This window comes from Saccostrea echinata, unplaced genomic scaffold (genome assembly GCF_033153115.1).
Source record: "Saccostrea echinata isolate AGI-Se365-2 ecotype Australia unplaced genomic scaffold, CSIRO_AGI_Sech_v1 ptg000047l, whole genome shotgun sequence".
Lineage (NCBI taxonomy): Eukaryota > Metazoa > Mollusca > Bivalvia > Ostreida > Ostreidae > Saccostrea > Saccostrea echinata.
In genome coordinates, this window is record NW_026889796.1 from 13615872 (window position 1) to 13639390 (window position 23519).

The 23519-nt window shown below is 34.3% G+C and overlaps 3 protein-coding genes across 6 annotated transcripts in view; 2 read left to right on the forward strand and 1 right to left on the reverse strand.

Annotated features, from left to right (window-relative positions):
* The window catches only part of LOC133202716 (regulator of G-protein signaling 12-like), a 281826-nt gene extending 275469 nt beyond the window's left edge, over positions 1-6357 (forward strand). Inside the window, exon 13 of the transcript XR_009723285.1 lies at positions 6344-6357. The gene's annotated coding sequence lies outside the window, so the exon portion shown is untranslated. The remainder of the gene's footprint in view (positions 1-6343) is intronic.
* LOC133202717 (CAP-Gly domain-containing linker protein 1-like) lies at positions 1846-19061 on the reverse strand. Of its 4 annotated transcripts, none has more exons than XM_061338580.1 (25): positions 19013-19061; positions 15113-16733; positions 14944-15025; positions 14322-14418; positions 13524-13686; positions 12920-12955; positions 12404-12484; positions 12183-12299; positions 11749-11847; positions 11474-11629; positions 11063-11155; positions 10612-10725; positions 10339-10434; positions 9701-9897; positions 8120-8185; positions 7924-8011; positions 7282-7472; positions 6071-6747; positions 5647-5752; positions 5193-5277; positions 4869-4947; positions 4123-4208; positions 3434-3621; positions 2896-3019; positions 1846-2513 (listed from the first exon to the last, which is right to left on the reverse strand). In XM_061338580.1, the coding sequence occupies exons 2-25, from the start codon at positions 16694-16696 to the stop codon at positions 2376-2378; spliced, it is 4743 nt and encodes a 1580-aa protein (XP_061194564.1). In that variant the 5' UTR covers positions 16697-16733; positions 19013-19061; the 3' UTR covers positions 1846-2375. The 4 variants fall into 4 exon arrangements, with proteins under 4 accessions (XP_061194564.1, XP_061194563.1, XP_061194565.1 ...); XM_061338579.1 differs by having other exon boundaries at positions 4123-4211; positions 15113-16711; positions 18995-19046; XM_061338581.1 differs by having other exon boundaries at positions 1847-2513; positions 4123-4211; positions 15119-16733.
* A 174-nt stretch (positions 19062-19235) lies between these two features.
* Positions 19236-23519, forward strand: LOC133202450 (trafficking protein particle complex subunit 1-like). The gene is made up of 4 exons (XM_061338276.1): positions 19236-19370; positions 21550-21620; positions 22178-22316; positions 23116-23519. The coding sequence occupies exons 1-4, from the start codon at positions 19272-19274 to the stop codon at positions 23242-23244; spliced, it is 438 nt and encodes a 145-aa protein (XP_061194260.1). The 5' UTR covers positions 19236-19271; the 3' UTR covers positions 23245-23519.

The window sequence follows — 23519 nt, forward strand, 5'->3', positions numbered from 1 at the left end:
AGAAATCTCTATTTTTAGTTACCATGGCAACACCGTTCATCGGAATCAAAAACCGATACACAGAATTATGTATCTTAGTGTAGTCTACTTGTGTGCCATGTTATACTGAAATCAGACTAAAACTGTAGGAGGAGTAGCGTTTTGAAAAATTGTTTACAGACGGACAGACAGACAGACGGACGGACACCATACTATCACATAAGCTCTTCTAGTCTCTGACCAGTAGAGCTAAAAATTAGTTACAAGTTTAAAGCTACATGTTTTATTTATTTTCTCATTGGTGTGTCTAAATGCCATTATCTGATTGGTCCAAAGGATAAGCACCTTATTTATTGTGCGTATTTATAGCCATTTACAGTCATCGTTCTAAACTTACATACATGTATATGGAAATTGTCCAGACCTGTTAAGTGAACTCAAATATTTATGTAAATATATATTGTGCATTCGTATACACAGGGCATAAGAATATTACATGATGTCTCTTTTGAATCACTTCGTCTTTATTTGGTCTGCATCACATCCTTACCAAACTTACTCTGTTCTTTTGAAAGTTTTATATGGTCTGTATGATAAGGCTAAGGAAAGTCCAACTTAGATTCTTAAACACCAGAATACAGCCTGGATTCTGTGATTATGGATATTGCCAATCATAGGCTTATTAAGCATTTTTTTGTTTTGTCATATAAAGGCCCCTTCAAACTGCAAAGTTGTTTTTATATGAAACGGACTTCCATTCTTTTATGCAAACACAGAACCTGACATTAAACTGCAATACTTTTCAGTAAAAAGCAAAAAAAAAAAAAAATAAATAAAAAAAATCAATTTTATCTTTTTCTTTCATTTATTTAGGACGGAATATAAAATAAATAGGATTTTTTTTTATAAATAAATATTCTTGCAGATTAAGTAAAAGCTTGTAGAACATGTGATCTTGGTTCAAGACCAATTCATTCACATTCAAATGAGTTACCATCTTTACATCCACTGTAGATGTAATTTCGAATATAATTCACAGATACGTACATGTATATTAATCATGTGCACATACACTGCACATGTCATGTATCTGTAAAAATATTACTTTCTATTTTTCTGTAATTCTTAATACACGTTTCTGCAAATGTTTCTGGAAAACAAAATATGAAAATGTGTCCATCTAACATTCATTGCCTACAATACATTTCACTAAGAGAAATTCAGAAGTGAAGGAAATGAAAAAAAAAACTTGATTTTACAAAGATCAATACTATTCTCTATCTAGATTTCCTTGTCTAAACTGTTAGTAATGAAATAAATTAATGAAATAAATTAAACATCAATTGACATTATTTTAAAATACAGTAAAAAAAAATTACTAGATGCCAACACTGAAATATGATGCATTCTTCTGAGAATGATTGAATATTCACAAAAAATTTAAGGATAAAGGTTTTCTGTTGTTTCTTTAAATTCAAGATTTTGGTTGTCATATCATTTACATACAACAGAATAAATTCATGGAATTTTGGCAGTGTCAAAAGAAATGTAGTGCAAAACCATACAATTTTTTTTTAGATTTATCTTTTAATATTTTTGTTAAACTATTTGTTGAAAAATATAATACAGAACCCTGAGTTTACATTCTAGCTACATGTAATTTGAAAAAGATCACTGTACTTGTATCAGTACTAGAATACTACAAAATATCATTCTGTGAAATTTCAGCAGTAGAAATTGATGGCACTTATAGTTTTATTATTATTCTTTTTTTTCTTTTTTTGGAAATTCTATGACAGTGAAATAAAACTTCATTTAACAGTGTAATAATTAAAAAAAAACGTGCATAAGCTGCCAGAATGATATTTACAAGAAATTTATGATATTTAAAAAATATTTAATCAGATCAGAATAAATGTACACATATTGGTTATAAATATTATATTGGCACAAAATGTTTTTTAAGATTATTCTGTACTATATGGTAAATAAATAACAAAGAAATTAAAAATTACATTCCATAAAATAAGACTCAAGCATTAAAATAAAATTACAGTATAAAAAAAAAAATACCAAGAACATTACAGCTACAACCTCTCTATGAATCTCAGGGAACTGTTGAGTCAATAAGACATAAACATACCAAGACCTTTAGGGATACATGTATATTTCCACTTGTTTTCCTGCTACCAGTAACAATTGTTTGACCTTGACCTGGATTTAAATCCTCTGACCTGGTAGGCCACACAACAGGTACTTGCATTATACCATATACATGTATGTCTCACTTTCATTTCAACATTGACACAGAAGACACTGGACACTGGTTCCTTCCTACTTTCACTTTCAGACATGCTTAGGCTGAACATTCCACACTTCTTTCACAGACTGTATTTTCACTTCCAGGCAGACTTGGACTTATTTTGATGGCCTGCTTTACTACCAGAAGCCACTTTCCTCTCCGGTTTCTTCTGATGGTTCAGGGGTGGTTTACCTCCATGTTTGTCACCTCTAGACTGACCTTCAGAAGCACCCTAAAAGAAAACGTCAATTGGTATATGAACTTTGTCCTCAAATTTGAATCTCAAAGGCAAAGAATATTACTATGAGCACAAGTTTCCTCAAGAATAACATTATGATCAAATTCTGTCTAAATTCCAATCAGAAATGTCCATGACAATCATAATTATGTCATTTACTGTGAAAGTACTGATTTAACTGTTTCAATTAATGTTCCTCATCATTGTTGTTGTTGTTTTATTCTTTTCTTTATATCACAGATCTACCTATCAAGTATATCTCCGGTCAAAATTTACTTTTATATAGAGGATAAGCTCTTATTGCTATTTTTGTAGGAGTTATGATACATTTAAGTTGTAATTACTTGACCATCTCTACTGTATATAGAATACTTACTGCCATCTGATCCTTGAGATTCCGTTTGACCTTTTCTCTGTCATGTGACCTTGGTGAGGAGGGGGCACTAGAATGACGACCAACACCAGGTTTGGCCACTCCCCCACTATCATGTCCTGGAGCACTGTAACACAAAACTTTACATAAGTCTTTTATGGAAAAAATTAAAATTTGTTACTTTCCTCTTTGGTGACTCATTAATTTGACCTAAGCATAGATACAGTAGGTTGGGGAATATTTTCATTTTTCTGTCCTAAAATAAAATATGCCAAATGTCTGCACATAGTTGAATGAAAATTATACAAAGAAAACCTTTTAATTTTTTTTTTTTCGCATCCGTACTAACAATGTTACATTCAACCACCTGCCTTAACTAACAGACACTTCATGTCCAAGTACATGTCACTTTTTCCAATTTATGTTTAACTTTGTCGGTACACCAACCTCTGCATGTACTTCAGCCTAAACTAACAAACATTTCATGTCCAAGTACATGTCACTTTTTCCAGTTTATGTTTAACTTTATCAGTACACCAACCTCTGCATGTACTTCAAGAGACTAAATATCTGTAACATGTGTTCCTCATCTGTGTGTGTCAAGGTCGCCTGCTTTTGACCACCTCCAAATTGACCTTTGACCTGGTTCAACATTTTGGTTATCTCTGCCAACTGTTCAGGCTGCATCACCTTGTTCATGCCTCCTGAGGTACCTGGTTCCTTTTCTGCCTGCAAAGTACAAAAAAAAATTAAGCTAAATACTTTGTGTAATTGATAGCTGTGGCTTTTAATTTCTAATTAAAAAACATTCGAACACGAACCAATTTCATGAAATTTTATTTCAATTTTGTTTTGAAACCCTTGTTCTTCAATTCTAGAATTGTAACCTTTCCATTTATGTGTTTTTTTTTTCTTTATTGTGACATAAATGAAAAATGTTTTTTAATAAAATCTTCCAATGTAAATCTTAAAGAAATTCATGGAAAAGTTGAGTAATTTTTTGGCAAGGAACAACTGATTAGATTTAAAGTAGATCTGCTACAAGTAAGAATCTATCATCAAACCCCCTTCATTTATACTTTAATTAATTAACATTTTTTTGTTACTATTAACATTATGTCCTTGCATCAATATGTACATGTAATTTGGCAGTATAAGAACAGTGTAGGTATGCACTCCCTTACTGCCATTTAGTTTTAAAATCCCCGTGATACTGAGCATTTTTATTACCTGTGATTGTTTCTTCTCCCTCAGTTGTTGGAGGCGTGTCATCTCCTTCTGAATTTGGGCTGCCTGTGCAGTGTCATTCAATTCATCTACTGAAAGAAAAGAAATAACTGCGAAGTCTCCAATATGCATTCACCTAAATCTTTTGCCTAATTGGAGTGTTCACGTTCCAGAAATTTATCAAAAGGGTGGTACACAGAGTAAGGCTTGCCTGATACTGTATGTGAACATAAATTAAGGTATTCAAAATTTAGCACAATCACTGGGTATTGAGTGATTGGCATAATCATGAATTAGCTTTACACAAGTCCATGCCATGTACTGCATTTATTTATGATCTATAAGCAGTATTCATGAATTACCGTATTTTTGTCCGCACCGAAGTCGCTAAAATATGAAACCCACTTTTTAAGTACACATACAGTAAGTCACAAAACACTAGCATTAACAATACCATGTGTGCATGTGTCTCATGTTTTCCGAGCCTTATGTTTGACTTACAAAATTAGCACCGCTCTATTTCTTTCCGACCTTTTCTTCTTAGGTAATAGAAACTATTCATCCAATAGTAAACCTACATGTATTTTATTATACCCTACAAGTGGGAAGACTGGAATAGTGCATGTGCACATGCAAGGCTGATTGCCTTAGCGTATGGACACAGCAAACACATGATTTTCAAATACTCTTAAGACTGACAATGTATACAGTCCTTTAGATAACTAAAAAAAAAAAGGTTTCCCACATACCAGTGTTATTGTGTGAGCTCATGGAGTTTTCCTCTTCTACCTCTTCTGTCACTGGATCCCCAGGGGGCTTCTGTAACAGCTACAGAAATAATATCACAGTCACCTTTTGTAAAACTTTGCACCTAGGATTTCTAACCAAATTTTGACAGTGTGAATATACACTGTCTGACATGTTTAGCAGAAACTCTTTACCTACATCAAGCAATAAATTTCAAATTTTTTTAAAAACATTTTTTAAAATCAAGTAATTTTCAAGGAATACCTTTCCAAAATGTGTCTTTCCTCAATTACATGTAATGAATTATAGTATACAAAACCACCTACCATTTGTATGTAATGCTGAAGTTGAAATTGTTTAGATTCATGTTCTTCTACTCTCTGGGATAGGTGATGATACTCAACATCTAACCTACAATCACAAGAATAGAATCAAACAAAATCTATGTCATCTCGTAACTAAAAATTGAATTACATGTACTTTTAGAATAGACATCACTTTTATTAGGAAAAAAGTACATATCTGTATTAAACTGTGTCATTCTATAATTCTAAATCTAAGAAAGCAAAAACTTGAATTCCTTTCATAATATATAGTACAGGATTGTCCCTAAGAATTAAAATTGCAGGGGACATTAGTAGTAGAAGGGGATCTGTGGTTCCTCCCCTAACAGGGGGATGAGGGGGAATACCAGAGTAACTGGGGGATTATGTCATTATAGGCTGGGATATTACCCAGCCCCCAGGTCTTAGGGACAACCCTGCATAGTATAATACTGACCTCTGACCCTCCTCCGCCACACTGTGACCTTCTATCACATGACCTCTGCTCTGTTTCGTTGGTGGTGAGTGAATGACATTTCTGTGTGGCCAAGACATTGGCTCTTCTGTATAATACGAATCAATATACCTGATAGTGTTATTCAGGCAAGAAGTTACTTCCCTTGGTGAAACATGTTAGCGTAAGTTACCATCATCAAGTCTGATTACTCGTATTTATTGTTTGTACTTATGCTTCAGCATGGTACAGCATTTCTTCAATTTTAAAATAATGTCTATCTCACTGAGAATTTTATGAGTAAGGAAAAAAAAACCAATTCTTTCGCAAAAGCACTTACATACTTTTGCAAAAAAGCAAAACTCTAAGAGTGAAATCTATTCTACAAATATTTTAAATATTTACACAAGATTTTCAAAAACCTAACCTTTACTTTGCTGTGAGAGTGTTGGAGAATCACTTCTTCCTCTTACTGGCAAACTCTGAGCAAATCTTCCAGGATATGCCTGATCCTCTTTTTGATTGGTTGACTTAGCACTTTCAAAACTCCTATCATGAACACGATTGGATGAGACAAACTGAGAATTAACCTGATTGGATGATTGACTATTTCCATGCTGAGGAGGTCTGATGGGAACAGCAGTGGGTGGATGAGAAACAGGAACACTGATTGGGTGAGACTCAGAGTCTGAGATTTTAGGTATGAAACCTGAAGAACCCTGTTGTGGACCGGACCCTTGAAACTTTCCCACTAACTCCAGAACAGACAAATTAGAACTCCTGATATCCCCAGCAGCTAGAAATGAGGCTCCTGTTCTAAAACTGTCTTCTTGAGAGTTTCTAAGCCAGTTGTGGATTGTCTCATGCTCTTCCTCCTGAGCAGTGGACTGTACCCTATCTTCCTGAACACCATTATGTAATGACCTGTCTTCTTGTTCCCTCTGGTGGAACATTTCTGATGAGTTTCTAACTCCATTGAACTGTGATTCTGAGACTTGAGAAGTTTCACCAGCCCTCTTCTCGCTGATGGCCTGCTGATTCCTAGAGCTTGTGCTGGATTCCCCTTGCATGGATGAAGGTGGAAAAACCAGAGGTTGTGAAAGACTACAATGCATTAAAATTATTTTCATACAAATTTCTTCTAACTAGGTGCCATCTAGGTGTTTACTACATGTGCCAAGAGCAAAAGTACAGTCATGCAGAAAAGAAAATTCAATGACAATCAATGAAATCACTGATTTTAATCAGAAGTAAAATACTGTTGATTTATTTAGCCATAATTTGTTCGAAATCTGTCAGTGTTATTAGTCGTATCCAAGAAAAATCTCCTTTTCGGGGGTATTTCTATTATTAGACCACACTTAAGTCAAGGTTGCTATTAGTAAGTTTGCGGTAAAGTTTTTTATTTTTATGTAATAATGAGTAAATTCTCACAGTTTAATGAATTTAATTTACTTATTTAAGAAACTCTGATTTTTACAGGCACTCTAATGCATTCATTTGAAAAAAAGAGAAGATTTTCAGTTTTCCAGATAAGGAATAGGTCCATTTACTAGACCAAGCTTGGTTAATAGCCTTGTTTTTAACAAGTAAATGAAAATTTCCTAATTTACCCACACTCTCTGAGAATATGTTTACCTTTGGAAGAACTGCTGCATGTGGAGAGAGGTGGTCAGATCACTGATATTGGGTTCTAGGGGTGGGGCAGTGTGACTGTCTCTCCCTGGGCTGCTGGTGATGGGGAATGCCCCCTGACTAGGAATACTGGTGTTGAGAGTTACATTTGTAGTGGTATTGGTTTGGGTACTAAAGGATGTGCTTGCATAAGTCTACAAAAAAGCATGTTTAAGCATAAGTGCATATTCTTCTCCTTTCTAGATGTTTTCTCTTCTAAAATAAGGCATTTGCTTTATCAAGATTTTAGAAGACATCAAAAGTAGTGGAAGTAAAGCTCTTCAAAAGAGTTTAATCGACAGTACAAATTTGGAATATTTTCACAGATTTCAAGACTCAAACTTCCTCTTGATTAATTCTACAAGGTACTTATTTTCATAATCCTCTTTCTCTCTCCCCCTTTCTCTCTCTTTCTCCCCTTTCTCTCTCTCTATCGCTCTTTCTCTCTCTCTCTCAAGGTTTTTTTTTGTAAAAAGAAAATTTTGAAAATGCAATAAATTATAAAAAAAAAATTCTACAAGGTACAGTCAAACCACGTTAATGCCAACTTTAATAGCTCGAAGTATTAAACATATTAAACAGTATCAATACACTCCCAATTCTGACCTTTCTTTGAGGAGTAGTCGCCAACATCTGAACTGCTTCATTCCATTGAGACTGCATCATGTACTGTAGTTTCATTAAAATCTCTGACCTACAATACAGAGGTCTTCATCATCAAATTTTACCAAGGACACCAATGGGCCAAGTAGAGATACTATAGAATTTTAAACTGAACACATCAAATTGTTCAATACATCACCTTTGTGACTCTAGTTTCTGTTTGACAGTATGCAGAGATGTTATTTCATTCCTCTGCTCTTGCAATCTAAAATTAACAAAATCAACAAACAATGAGATACATGTCTCATGGTTTGGGCCATAGATATTGGCCTGGATAGCTCAGTAGGTTGGAGCACCTGACTTGTGATGCAGGGCTCTCGGGTTCCCGTTCCATCAATACATTTTCTCCTTTTCTGTTACACATTTATCTTTCAAAAACTTAAATGGTACTACAGACTTCTGTCAACCAGTCATTATCCAAGTTAAAATCATTATAATTTCAACATATTTCAAGGCACAGCCATTAAAGACAAGATTAAAGCTTTAAATGCCTAGATCTAAATACTTTTTTTTGAAACCAAACAAAAAATAAATGCCCTAATTTTTCTGTTGGTTTTCCATTAACTTCAAGAAGAGAGTATCAACCCTAATTTTCTGTTAAGAAAGCATGAGAAAATGATTTTCATATATCTGCTACCAAACTACTTATCTTTCAACTGTCCCTCATTTAAATATGTGTACATATTGCTGATCACAAACAAATAAGGTCATTAAACCTTATATTATCATAAATGCATGTTAACGTACAGCACAAAGGAGGATACAAAACTTCTGAGTTTCCTGGCCTTAAAACACCACAACGTACACGTATGACAAATTTATTTCAGTAGAGAAACAAATAATGCAGTCCAGTGATCAGCCTACTGTATAGGGGATTAATTTCACCGGTTGTAATTTTCACTTATCTCTCCTCTGACATGATCGCGGTTTGATGAATTCGCAGAATTGATGTAAAAGTTTCCTCCCTTGGCTGTATCCAATATTGCCAGAACTACATTCATCATCGTAACTTATGTATTCACTTCATAAACAATACTCGGGGAGATTTAAATTAAGTGGTTAGATTTGGTAATTAATTTACAATAAAACAAAACAAGTGCAGTTAAACATCTTTGACTACAAACGTCAAATGACTTTCCTATATGCTATTACGATGAGTGCATGTACACCCAAGATTTTCTTTCCGAAGGAATGACATATTGCAGCGAAAAAAACACGACGATAATAATTGTTTTAATGTACGTTGACGAAATAATATCCTTCCATATCTACAGTAAGTCCATGAGTTATTTGAATAAATATTTTTTAAACCAAAATGTCGATGGAAAAAAATTAATACGTGTGGTAATGTTAATTACGCACGGGTAATTAGTAATCAATACCAAGGACCCACGTGCTTTTATTGATCAAACATGAAGCGTTGGCTATTAAAACAGCTTTTCAACAATAAATACAGGTCATTATCTGCTGATTTAAATTAAGTACAGCGTAATAATTAAAATCATTGAATGACAAGTACCACTCGTAATTACTGAAGGACTACTGTATGTAAATATACCCATCATAATCTATACTCAGATTTCAAAAAAAAAGTTTATTGAAAACTTATTCACTGTTTCTTGAATTTACGGATTTATTAACACCGTGAATATAGCAAATATTTACACCTCGAGTTATTTTCCCCCTATACAGTATTTCTGATTTTCTATGCATTTCTTACTTTTCCTCGTATTCCAGCGTAAGCTTTCGGAACTCCTCTTCCCTGTTTTTCTGGTCGCTGTGGAACTTGGCCAGGTTGCGCTCCATGTCTTTGGTATATCTCTGATTCAGTTCTTTGATCTGCTGTCTGTGATTCTGCCGTAGTTCATTCTCTGACTCCTCAGTCTTTCTGTGAATCTCCGCTATTTGATCTGCAATCTTAAAGAAAAGAAAAAAATCTTATGTAGAATATATATGCAGCTACAAATTTTTCTTATACATGTATATGTACAGATATATGCATATCTAATTCTTTTGGTCCAAAGTGCATGTACATGTGGGTTGTCACAGATCAATTTCTCTTTCTAGTATGTCTTTAAATAACTAAGAAGATTTGAAGAAAAATACTGTAAACAACTTTGTGTGCAAGAAATATCTGTGAGCTTCTTCACTTTATTTTACTTGGAAACATTTCTTGTCCTGAACCATTCACTTTTTTGTGTATTTATGTAGAATCTTTCCTCAGTCACAAAAATTAATGGTTGCAGTTGGATTTTAAACTGATGAATTGCAAACAAAATAGTTTACAGTTTTACCAATTCTCTGCTGAAAGAAAAGATGATGTTTAGTTCTCTACAGAAAAGAGCTAAATGATCTCACCTCCTTCTCCATCTTGGATTGTAATTCTGCCTCTAGAGTCCTCTGTGAACTCTCAAACTTGGCCTCCATAATTCCCATCTCAACTTTCATACTCTCCTACAACAAACGATTCAAATCATATTTAAAATTTTCTGAAATCTAATGATGTACCCTTTACATTTATTAACTCAATATCTCAGCAGAAAAATTATTGGTTCTTATTTTAAGAGAATCAATTTTTGCTAATTTAATCGGGAAATTTTATTCAATGGGGAAAGTGTTACTATATGACACCTTTTCCCTAATGGCTGAATCCAGTTCCATCTGATACTTTCTACTCTCTGTCTGGAGGGAGTAGATCTTCTCCTCCATGTCCTTACACAGTGTCACTGCCTCCTCAGACTTCTCCTATAAAACAATGAATGTCACTAACATTAGGCACACAGATAAAGGAAAGGATCCATGTTTTTCTGAAGTAGTATACTTATGTCTGTGATTAACCTTATACAATATACACCCTGTATATTATATGCAAATAAAAATATTCCAACACATCAGTCACAGAAAACATTCTCAATCACAACATACCTGAAATACAATATATCTCCACATATCTCTTGTCTTATGATATACATTGATTCAATAAAGTCCAGTCATTTGCCATGAGAGGTTATATAACTGAGATTCTCTATTACAGTATAAAGTGATCCATGGATTAGAATTACCCTCTCTGGATTCTGCTTACCCTCTCTTGATTCAGGACTTTCTGATTGCTCTCTGACACTTCATCTATCTTCTGTAACAGTTCCTGCTCTCTTTTGAACCAATCATCTTGTTCCTAAAATCCACAGACAAAGACTGTTCAGTGATAATTGCATGTACCGAAGAAACTTAAAACAAATCACCATCAATTCAAAATATTCCAAGATTGAATATCAATGCCTATTTTGATGGTGAAAGTAAAAAAAAAATGTCATCAACAAGCAACTGGTCAAGATACAAGATGAAGAAAATCATATATGAAAGAGGTAAACACTGCAAAACTGAAGAAAAGGACCAAAAGAAACTGACAAATAATTGATAAACTGGGTATACTCTGTAAACAAGCCAAATTGTAAACCCAGAAAGATGGTGAGAATCTGACACGTCTACATACCGAGCGGAGACGATCCTGGAGCTGTTGGACCTTTTTCTCGGCCATGTCTCGAGCCTCTTTAAGACTCTCCCACTCCTGGTTGATCAGTTGAGTCCGCTCACGCTCAGCATCCAGCATTTCCTCTGCATGGTATTGAGCCCGCTCCTTCTCAGATATCTGCAATTTTGTCATTAAAAATGCACCATCTAACCAATCATATTTTGTGTGACATAATTTTTTTTTTTTTATCTTTTTTTCTCTTCTCTTTACAAAAGTTCTGCCAGTATTTGACTTACCTGAGCCTTTAGTGTGTCAATCTCAATACTGGCTCTGTCTTTTTCATCTCTCATCTGTTGTAGGGCTTCTGCCATGTCTTTCTCAAAGTTTTTAATCATCTGGAATATGTTTGTCATAAATACAATCCACTTTAATATTATTTTTTTTCTTTTGATTACCTAATCCAAAACCTTTATCCAAGCTACTCATAAGGAAAATATGGTATTGATCAGCTGAGCTCCCCATCCTAAAAACTAACAGTATGCATCTTCCCTGATGCATCATCCTTGAAAGTTTAGACCAGATTGGGCTAACAGTTATTTTGTTAATGAGCCTACTTCAAAAAAATGTATCCTGAAATGTCAATACTTGGAGTATATATATATAGCAAAAGCTCTCCATAACTTTCCTGGGGTGAGCAAATAATCTAAAATAATTGACACATAAACCTTACCTCATTCTGTTTGGCTAGTTTCTCTTCTATTTTCACTTTCTCTGATCTTAACTTTATCAGCATACTTTCCTTCTCTTCATCACGATTCTTCCATCCTTCCACAACTTTAGCAAGTTGCTATGAAAATTAAATTTTTTTTTTGTCCAATTACAAAAATCCTTTACGCATCTCATAAAATGCTACATTATTTATGTATAAGTATTACACTGTTCATTACTTACCTTGTCTAACTGTTCTATCATGATGTCCTTTCTCTTGTCTGTAGATATGGCCACAGCCAGCTGTTGCTGTGTCTCCAGCAACTGAAATATGATTGCAACATAACATCACATCATTAAGCAAATTTCCAAAATAATTGCTTTCAGTGTATGTGTATTTAAGATTTCAAATTCAGACTTCTGCTACACCCTTCCCAAAGAGCATTGAAGATTTCGTGTGCCAATTGCAATAAAACAGAAGCTCAGCTGTTTATACAACTTTATCAAAAGGATCTAAATCCTTTTAACAAGTGACCTAAAGACCAATTTACAAAGTATTTTAGTGTATCTGAAATAAACTGAAAGCAATGCTTTAACTTATACGTCACATATACAGTACATGTATCACTATTTTAACTCATTTTTCTTACTTAGCCATACGAATCAAACCTTAATCTTTAAATAACAAATTTTCAAAACTGTTAACATACACTTCACTGCAGTGCTTTACATTATGCTGAACTATGAACTTTGACCTACCTTCACATTGAGCTTCTGAATGTATTGCTCACAATGCTGAAAATGTAAAAGAAGTGTGTGATACAACCTATGCTGTTTATACAATTATATTTTGACTTTTTTTCCACAGGATAAATGGTACAAAGTAATGAAAAAAAAGTTACTTGAATAATAGTTTTAAATTAATAATCAATGTTGCAGCTTTACAAGGTTTTCAGTTTTGTATGACAATGAACTTCATTAAGACAAACCATGACCTTAATGAAGCTATATACAGTGTGTATAAAATATGAAATTAAATGCTCTCTGATCCTAAGTTCTTCCATCTACCAGAACCCCCTCCCCTACACTTCCTCCATTTAAAGTGAACTACACCCCCTCCCCTACAAATCCTCCAGTATGGGAGTAGCTTTCTCCTGTATCAGTGACCCCCTCCCCAACAAACCCTCTAGTATGGGTGTACCGTTCTCCTGTATCAGTGACCCCCTCCCCTACAAATCCTCTAGTATGGGTGTACCGTTCTCCTGTATCAGTGACCCCCTCCCCTACAAATCCTCTAGTATGGGTGTACCTTTCTCTTGTATCAGTGACCCCCTCCCCTACAAATCCTCCAGTAAGGGTGTACCTTTCTCCTGTAGCGTTCCTTCTCCATCACCTCCCGCAGTCTTTGATTCTCTGCGTACAGGGAGGATTCACTCCTGCTCTGATTGGAGGACTCGGACCACATTTTAGACGTAAAACTCGGGAAATTTTCCAATATCTCTGAGACGTCTTCTCCCCCCTTACCACTGTAAATGTAATTTATAGTTCAACCTATATTTATCAACAAGTGATAACAGATTTCATTATTCTTTACACTGGATTATGGACGTCTTATCACTGCATTCATCATGCATTTGCACTGACAACAATTTTATAAATGATATGATTTATAAGAATTTTTTTCTCCAATGCAGTCCATGCCAAAGACATTGGACCGTCGGACCTGACCGATGTGCAGTGCCTCTGGTCCAATGCGTTTTTTTTTTTTTACACCGGACAAGAATGTCCGATGTGTCAGTGTCCAGTTTTGAGCATTATTATTTTGATGCGGTATCATTTAAATGTTTGTTACAAGTAAAAAAATATCGGAGAAATCAAAATACGTAAATCAATGTGATTAAAACTGCATGGTCCATCTACTGTATTATGCAGGAGTGATCCCTTGTTAAAGAAAAGCTGTTAAGCTAGTCTACTACTCTGTATTTTCATGTGTTTCACTTTTTTACATAAGGTTTTTCAGTCTGACAAAATTTGGTTCGGTCCTGTGTGTTCATTGATTACACAGGACCAAATGTCCTGTGTGGTCCAAAAAACTTTCGCACAGACTGCCAATGTTTAGTATAATCCTGAAAATAATTGTATAGTATTTCAATATTTCTACCTGATAATGGAGTAATCTCCAGGATTGTGCATCATTTCTGCTGCTGACTGCATCTCCTGCATAAATCCATTATCATTGTAGTCCATTCGATTATCACCTGTAAAATCAAAAACATCCCCATTACACATTGTACTTCCATAAGAAAAGACTACACAAGAGGCATGCTTCTAGTCATTTTTCTTATTTTTAAAGCTTTAGTGAAAACTTCTATAATCAGCTGTAGAGGTGTAATGATACAGCAATACATCGATCGTATTGATCGCAAGGGCTCATGATACGTGTATTTCATTATTTTGTTTGAAACTTCTACATACAACCTAACAAATTTTAATGTTTTAAAATGGCTGAAAAAAAAGGTAGCAAACAAAAAATACAATGTCAAGACTATAAATCCACCTTTTATTAACTTTGATCAGTGGTATCAAGATATTCTTTTTATGTTTTCTATAACTGTGGAGGTTAGCAAGGAATAATATGTTAAGATAACGGTTAATTCAATTGTTGACAGCTGTATCATGATACATGTTGTATTGCATGACAGTATTGTGATATGTATCATATCGTTAGGTAGCTTGCGATACTCAGGCCTAATCAGCTGGTTACATATAATACACAATCTTACCCAGACCTGATGCTGCAGAAAACTTGAGCATATTCTGTAACTGATACCGGACCTCTTCCATTCCCTTCACATCTACATTGTCCTGCAAGAGAACACATTAAAGGTAATTTGACCCCTTTTTATTTCCTACAACATAATTTTGCAAAGCAATTCTGAGAGAAATAGCAACACTGACCTTTACCTGTCTATGAATGGTCTCCTCTCCCTCAGAGTGATAATGCTGTACCTGAGTCACTACATTGGCAGCTGGATGGACAGGAGAATGCTCATTGACCTTGACAGCACCTTGATATGACCTTGACTGTTTCTCCTCCATACTTTCCATAGTCTTTCTTGTTTGATCGGTCTTGACCTGTCTCTCACTCTGACCGGCAGCCATGTTTCTTCTTGCCATGATTCGACTCTCTGCATGAGAAGGAATTGGTCCAGAAATTTTCTTTTCACCTACACCCTGCCTGGAACTTTCTGGTCTTTGAGTGCTTATTTTGGAACTGTCTGCTGCTGACTTTGTAGCATCAGAACCTTTTGTTTTCGGTCTTGGTAGATGGGAATCTTTGCTCTGTAGAAATGCATTGTAGGACTCACTTCGCACAGAGGACACAAAGGGACGCCTCTCATTCAACGGTTTCTGTGGGTGTTTTGACGTTTTGTCATGAGTTTGCTGTGAACTCTCAGACACTGGAATATCCCATGATGCATTGCTATGAATATGTACATGAGTCACTTTGGGTTCCTGAGTGTGTACTTGTTCTTTACTAACATGTGCCCTCTGGATTTCTGGTTGGTGTTGCATTGAAATATTTTGAGCAGCATTTGGCGGGGTTCCAATACTTTCTCTGTGTTGATCCACAGCAGGCATGGATACAAATACCTCCCTTCTCTCCACATTAGGTCTATTCTTAGGAGACACAGGGGAGACAATTTGTTGATTTCTAGTAACATTTACCTCCCCTGGAGACATCATATACTTTGTTTTTTGCAATGCCCCAGGACTGAATTTACCCATTTCATTAGGTGATGTTTTTGCGAGTGAAGGTTCATGAAATCTCTGTTCCTCATTTTGAAATTTATTACTTGTAACGATATGGCGCTCAAATTCAAACCTGGAGATATTTTCTGTCGAGTCACAGTTCTCCATTTTACGTAGGGGAGAAAATAGCACACGACTGTCCAGTTCCTCGTCACTTTCACTGCTCTGGCGAGGAGATTGGTTCATTTCAAAAAATCCTGCAGCAGGCGAGTCATTCCGCGAGTTGTTATTATCCATGTCTTGAGATCCATACACTTCCTCTCGCTCGGCGGCCATATAGGAAGCCTGTGATAAACTCTTCTGGGGTGTTGAAACTGACCTGTTTCTGCTTAGGTCTTCATTTCTCTCTGTGTCATCCAGAGCTGAGAAATCTAGTTGACCAACAGGTCTGAAGATTACCGATTCCTCATCTGTTGTCCGCTGAGGAAGAAAGCCACTGCTGGTGTTAAATGCAGGACTTCCCTCAGGGCCTGATCTTCGATACACTAAACTTGACCTTGTCTGATTTTCTTCTATACCAATTCTTGTGAAATCAAAGTCCCCACCAGTAGGTGCAATAGATTCCTGTACCATAAATGGGCCTGTCTGCATTAGGCTTGTGGGAACGTTAGATTGTGCACTGTCAATGTTGTAATCTGCCATTCTGGCTGTGTTTCTGTTAATCACAGTAGGAATTCCTTCATTCACTTCATACTCTTCCAGGCTGTCCTGCATGTCTTCCATGAGTTTAAGATTTATCTGATCGTTTGGGACAACTTACCTAAAAAAAAAAAGTATGAATCAAATAATTAACACTGGCATGTTCAAATATTGGACAGGAATCCATATGTCCAAATATGCATTAAATGATGCATTACATTACGTGAAATATTAACCATCGAAAAAATAGATCGTAAATATGATAGTTGAAGACGAGGCACAAAACTGTGTAAATCAAATAATTTACTTCCAATTACAAACATTCATAATGATAAATAGCACTAAAATAGCATTAGAAAGCTAATCATCCATCTTCTTACATTTTTTTCTAACTGTGAATTGAAATCTACATCCATAATAAAATGCAGTTTTATTTATGTTACGGGTAAATTGATTTTGCTTAAACAGCTTTTCGGGGTAAACTTCAAACTTTATTCAGTTTATTGTCTGACGTCATGGCGTCAGACAGTACTAGATTTAGCCACGGCTTGTTGGTCAAGTCGTTCAATAAAATTATTGTGATAACTCAATCTTCGAAACTTCATTCTATCTTAACCATGGGGATTAATGAAAACATGCTAAATACCCAAACAAGCCAAAGCATTGCGCCTAATTATTATCACATTATACATTACACGTTACATATCATTTGGTAATTCTTTATTCATCTACATCCAGCAAAGCTATTCAGGTCAAAACTATCAGATTAACTAATAGATGTTTATTTTAAATGCATACAGTCTTTCTACCTTTAGAATTACACATATTCCTTACTTTGCAGACGTTTGATTTAGTCATAGTTAAAAACTTCAAGAGAAAGATGATGGTAGATGATTAACTTTTTTAGGTGTATATAGAAAGATGTACTTAGCTCATTTATAACAAGTTTATTACAATGTATTTTAAAAAAGAAATCATAATTCTCCCAACTGTTCACCAAATAATGTTAAGATTGTAATAGTGATGTAACTTTTTCTTTTAAAAGCACTGGTTTCATCTAGTATCTAGAAAAAGCCAATCAGAAGAAATGTCACGGGGAAGGGGTGCACAACCAAAAATTTCGGGGGGAGGGGGGATGTGCACTATCAAGGAAATTCTTTTTATCAAGGAATTTTTCTTTATCAATCAAAAAAGTAAATATAAATATGTTATTGTTTACATGACCTTTGGGACACAAGCATAAATTAAGTAGCTATGTTTTCTATTGCATATAATTATATATCGGCAAAATATGGGGGGTCCCTCTTCTTCATGGTTCCTACGGCAATGAAAAAAAAAGAAATTACAAGTAATACAGTATAAGTCTATTTATAAATAAATTCATATATCCGAGTTTTATTTCATGTTGATACAACTGGATTGAACTTTTCTTGATTATTAGCAGAATAATTTATTTCTGGACTCAGAATTACACTGAATTCAACTTTTCTTAGATCTTCATATAATAATAAATTTTGCTCACGTCAGACAAGCTTTTTAAGAAAGCTAATACTTGTCATGTTTATCATTAGGACATTTGAAAATTTCAAGATATTTAGGATGAAGATTTCAGAGCTGAGACTCAACGTCCAAGATCTCATTAAAGAAGAATTAAAGATTTATTACACAATTACACGAATCTCCAATGTGTAGTGCATTAGGGCAAACTGAGACGAAAAATAAAATATTTTAAGTTGTATTCAATATGGTACGTCACATTAATCCTTTGGCAAAGACCTTCATAAATATGGCTGACATGTAAAAATGAGCATATTGACACACGTTGGAGGTATTGATGAAGTTGTGTATAAAGAAAAAAGTGCTTACTGATTTCACATAAAATATGACACATACAATAGATATGTGTAATATTGTTTTTTATTTTTGATAAATTTCTTGAACTTGACTGCTATAATTTCTCGGCATTTGATTGTAGATTTTCAGCATGTAAAAATGACTTCACAATCACATTTGTTTACAAACAACGCAGAGTTTTCCGAAAGTGACGGAGTGAGGGTTAGGGGGTTTGGCGACACATGTCCTACCAAAGCCAGGTTTATATACTTACATGAATAAATTGTATGTCAAACTAAAGGGTTTGAAAGGTGATTTCCTGATGATGTGAAGATACACAACAAACACATGTCATTTATACAATACCTCCACTAATGGCACTATCACTAACATCATGATGTTTAGTAAACAACAGAGAAATTTCGGAAAGCAATTAAATATCTGTCAGTGACGAGTGTAAGCACACAATTTAAAGCCTGTGCAATATTATGTAGCATTTTATTATAGTCATTTATGTTAATCATTTAATGAAATCGTCATATGGATAACATAAATAATCCAGTTTACCTGTGCATGATTCGCTAAAACATGTTTTGAAAATTATTCCTTAAAATTCATCCGCATAACATTTTGACTTCCGGTTTGAAATCGATCTTTTTTTCAATAATATTCAATAATTTGGAAAAATTTTGAACTTTTGGTATATATCATTTTAAATATGAATTGAATATTTGCTTATTGATCCAATCTGAAAATAAATCTGTAAACTATTTTTCATCGCGCTAGAAAAGAAATAAGTTGTTGCTGGGCACTTCCGTTTATTAAAATGACAGTGTACACCCTATACATATTTGACAGAAATGGAACATGTTTGTACTATACTGAGTGGAATAGGAAAAAGCAGTCGGGCATGAGCAAAGATGAGGTATTGAAATTTCTTTCAAATTGACGATAATTAATTTGCTTTGTGAATTATGAAAGACTGAATGTCCACTGGACTTAAAAGTTCATTTTGTACTGTAGATAGGCCTATATATGAGGATAATTTCAATTTTATTGTGTACGTCTGTATAACTATAAGTCATGGGGTTTGCGCTCCTCCACATGTCAGCCCCACCGCAGGGCTCGAAATAATTGATGGTCTGGGACAATTGGATTTGGGGAAGACTAAAGAGCTAGCATATGCATAATGCTCTCTGGGACCACTGATTATTTTATCAACACCAAAACTGATTCACAAGTCAGTTAGCTATTTAGACATGTTTGTGCATCCAATTAGTTCTAGTTGTTGAATATGTTTACAACCTAAAAATTAATAAATGTTACCAATATTCTTTTCATTGGAATGTTTTCTTTAATAATTAAAGCCGCAACATCATGTTGCAATAAATATGAAAAGTAGAGATGATTATTAGAATGGAAAATTTAACGAAGATATCTGTTTAAACATACTTGTATTTTAAAGCCATTGGCAAAGTAAAGAATTTAGGGCTACACAGAGTCTGAAAGTGGTGCACTACAAGAGGTGACCAATTAATTAAAATTAAGAAATTAAAGTACTAGTTCAATTTTTTTTTCAACTGCTAGTTATTGAACTCAGCAAATAAAGGCAAAAGTTTGAAAATTTAAAAAAAGTACTAGTTCAATTTTTTATCAACTGTTAGTTATTAAATTCAGCAAATAAAGGCAAAAGTTTGACAATTTAAAAAAGATGATAATCAATGTCTGCCATAAATTGTTTACACTGTTTATGTATGTAGTATATCATGTATATATTGTAGGTCTGCAGTCAATTAAATTCCCAAATATGTTTAGTTTACCCAGGTTCGTTCCAAAATACTTCATATATTCTGTTTGACCAACATGACCAAGGTTAACTCTCCCAAAATAAAAAGGAATCATACAACAACACTATTCATGTGTTGCAATAGCATTGCAACTGCAGCAAGACGGGAAATTCATGCAATACCTGTTTCACTTAAATTCAGGCTGATTCCCTTTTAGTGTCATTGTAATACAACATGGGTCCTGGCAACCACCTCAAATGGTTGCTAGTTTGGACATACTTTGCAAAGAATTCTGAATCTATCATATCCTGCATAATTATTTGAGATTATATTTGTAGGACTCCAGAGTGCGATGGGACTCCAAAGTCCGATGGTCACGCCAAAGTCCGATGGTTTGACACGCCAAAGTCCGATGGTGCGGAAAAACAATTGATGTTTGTGACGTCATAGTACTACTGCGCCAAACTGCAATGCCGCACCATGCCAAGCTCTTAAATAAGTTTAAATAGATATCATTATGCGAAAACTAACCCTAATCTCTTGGATGGGTGCAAAACTAACCCTAATCGCTCGAAAAGTGTGTAACAACTATAACCTAAATATCTTGGGTGGTTGTGTGACTAACCCTATTCACTCGACTAGTGTGCGAGGACAAACCCTAAATCTCTCAGGTTGGTGTGAAGCAAGGACTAACCCTTATCAGTTGAGTGGTGTGCGAGGACTAACCCTAATATCCCTGGTGGGTGCGAGCAATAAGCAAGATCAGTAAAATTGTATGCGAGGATGAATACTGAGCTGATGGCTTTTGAATGCAGGACAATGGCGTCAAGGATTGACGTTGGAATAAACGTTGATTGTTTCTCCGCACCATCGGACTTTGGCATGTCAGACCATCCCACTTTAGCACAGCGCGTCTCATAGGAAATGAGCCATGGGACTTAAGCGTAACCATCGGACTTTGGCGTCCGTACCGACATCAAACCATCGGGGTTTGGCGCAGACCATCGGGGTTTGGTGAGACCATCGGACTTTGGCGTCACCATCGGACTTTGGAGTCTTACATATTTACATGAACATAATGGATTACTTATAATTTTCTGAATTTGTCTTTTGAAATCACTAAATGAGAAAAGAAATTACAAAGTTATTATAACATGTATCATTACATATTGAATCAAAATTTCTCCTGTCAAGTATATATTCAAAAATTGTTTCATCCTTTATAGTATCCAACCATGGATGCATGGATGGCATACAAATGAAGTTATAATTATATTTTCAGAATTAAAAGTTTATTACCTATATTTTCATTTGCAGGAGTTCAAGTTGATGTATGGCATGATACATTCCATTAAGTCTTTTGTGCAGAGAATTTCACCAACAGATTTGTATCCTTGATTAAAATAATAACTCAGTTAAATCAGAAAAAATATATTCACATATGTACTGTAGATCACTTAATTTTCATGACACCTTATTTGTGAGACTGTTGTTTGGTATTTATCATTGAAACAAATTTTTCACAAATTTTGGTTATTGATTTATATAATCTTTAATAATAGAATCATATATGGGAGAATGAAATTCATATGGGAGAATGAAAAAACGACAGTTTTGAGTATAATTATGCAAAAATAAAGTTCTCACAAACAAAAAGTGGTTTACAGTACTGTAAATATGGAAACATGGACAATGTGGTAATATTGAGAAAAATGATCATCTAAATTTCCACTTATCGACTTTATGTTTTTTGTTAAAGAGGAATGTTAAGAACTAATAGACTATCAAAGTTTCTACATATGTACTTGCCAAAGTTCTACAATAAGGAAATTGTCAAACTTCAAACCTTCATTGTACGTACAGCACTGTTATAGTACTCTAACACTTAATTTGAAAGTCTTACATTCTGACATTTTGTGTTTGTTTTACCTTAATTTTACAACAGAAAAGAAGGATTTTCAAGCTTTAGAACTAGCAGATACAAATTGAATTTTTATGAAACACCAAGTGGTATGAAGTTTATCATGACTACTGATTTAACAGTGGGAAACATCAAGGATGTTTTACATCAAATCTACAGCAATGTAAGTTATTTACTATTGCAACCTAAATAATAATGTTGATGAGAAAGATGAATTGAGTTGTTTTCAAAAATCAAAATTTTATAAGTTTGTTCTGCTATTTCATACACTGGAGTATTTTTACAAGCAAAAAGTTATGCAAACAGCATTATATCTTTAATTTCAGACACTGTTTATTTTTACAGGCAAAAAGTTGTGTGAACAACAATATTTTTATTTACTTTCTACTGAGATTTATTTTCTTACCATTAAGAGAAACCTAACTTTGTGTGGTTTTTATCCATCCTTTAAGGAGTGGTTTGACATGTTTTGCAAAATCAGACTTCGATGGTTTTAGAAAGTCACAGAATCATGGAACTTCATGCTTTGTGTCATTCCATGCTATTATGGTGTTCTATAGATCTATTATAGTTTAAAAATGCAGCATTTTTTTTTAATAAATATTTGAAATTACCATAATTCATTTTTTGATGATACAAATATACATGTATAGAAGGTTTTCACTTTTTATAGGACAAATTTTGGTGATAATTACAAAGTTGTCTTTGTCTGTCCTGTTATGCAATTTTGAGAATGGAAAGTCATTTTTAATGGTGAACGCATTTGTAAATTTTCCAGCATGTACTCTATATACTGTACTGGAATCTATTGTTTAAGTGACACAAGAATATATAACAATGTCACTTTCTTGCAAGATATGAAGGAATTTAAAGAAATCAAGACCCAAATAGAAATTTTTCATTTTGAATTAAGCTGTGGCATTTATCAAAGGACATAACAAACATTTTCTTTTAAATTTCAGATATATGTCGAATATGTGATACGGAATCCACAGTGTGAATTAGGACAACCCATCACAAGTGAATTGTTCCAAAACAAACTGGATGAATATGTCAGAGGACTATCAATCTTCCCTACAAGGATATCATAACACACTTTTTATAATTTACTATTAGTGTAGCATATGAGACACAAGTAAAATATCTTTGAAAAAGTTTCATGTTTAGTAATCTTTGAAAAGTTAGAGTTTCTTCTCTGAAGAAGCTTGCTTTGATGTTTCAACAAACTACATGCACATGGTGTAATATTTAATTTAACATACAAGTTTTAAAGTGTAATATGATTGTCTATGGTTTACTGATGTTATTAAATGAGATATAAATCATAGATGAAGTTTCATGTCAATAAAATCAGTCACCAACTAAA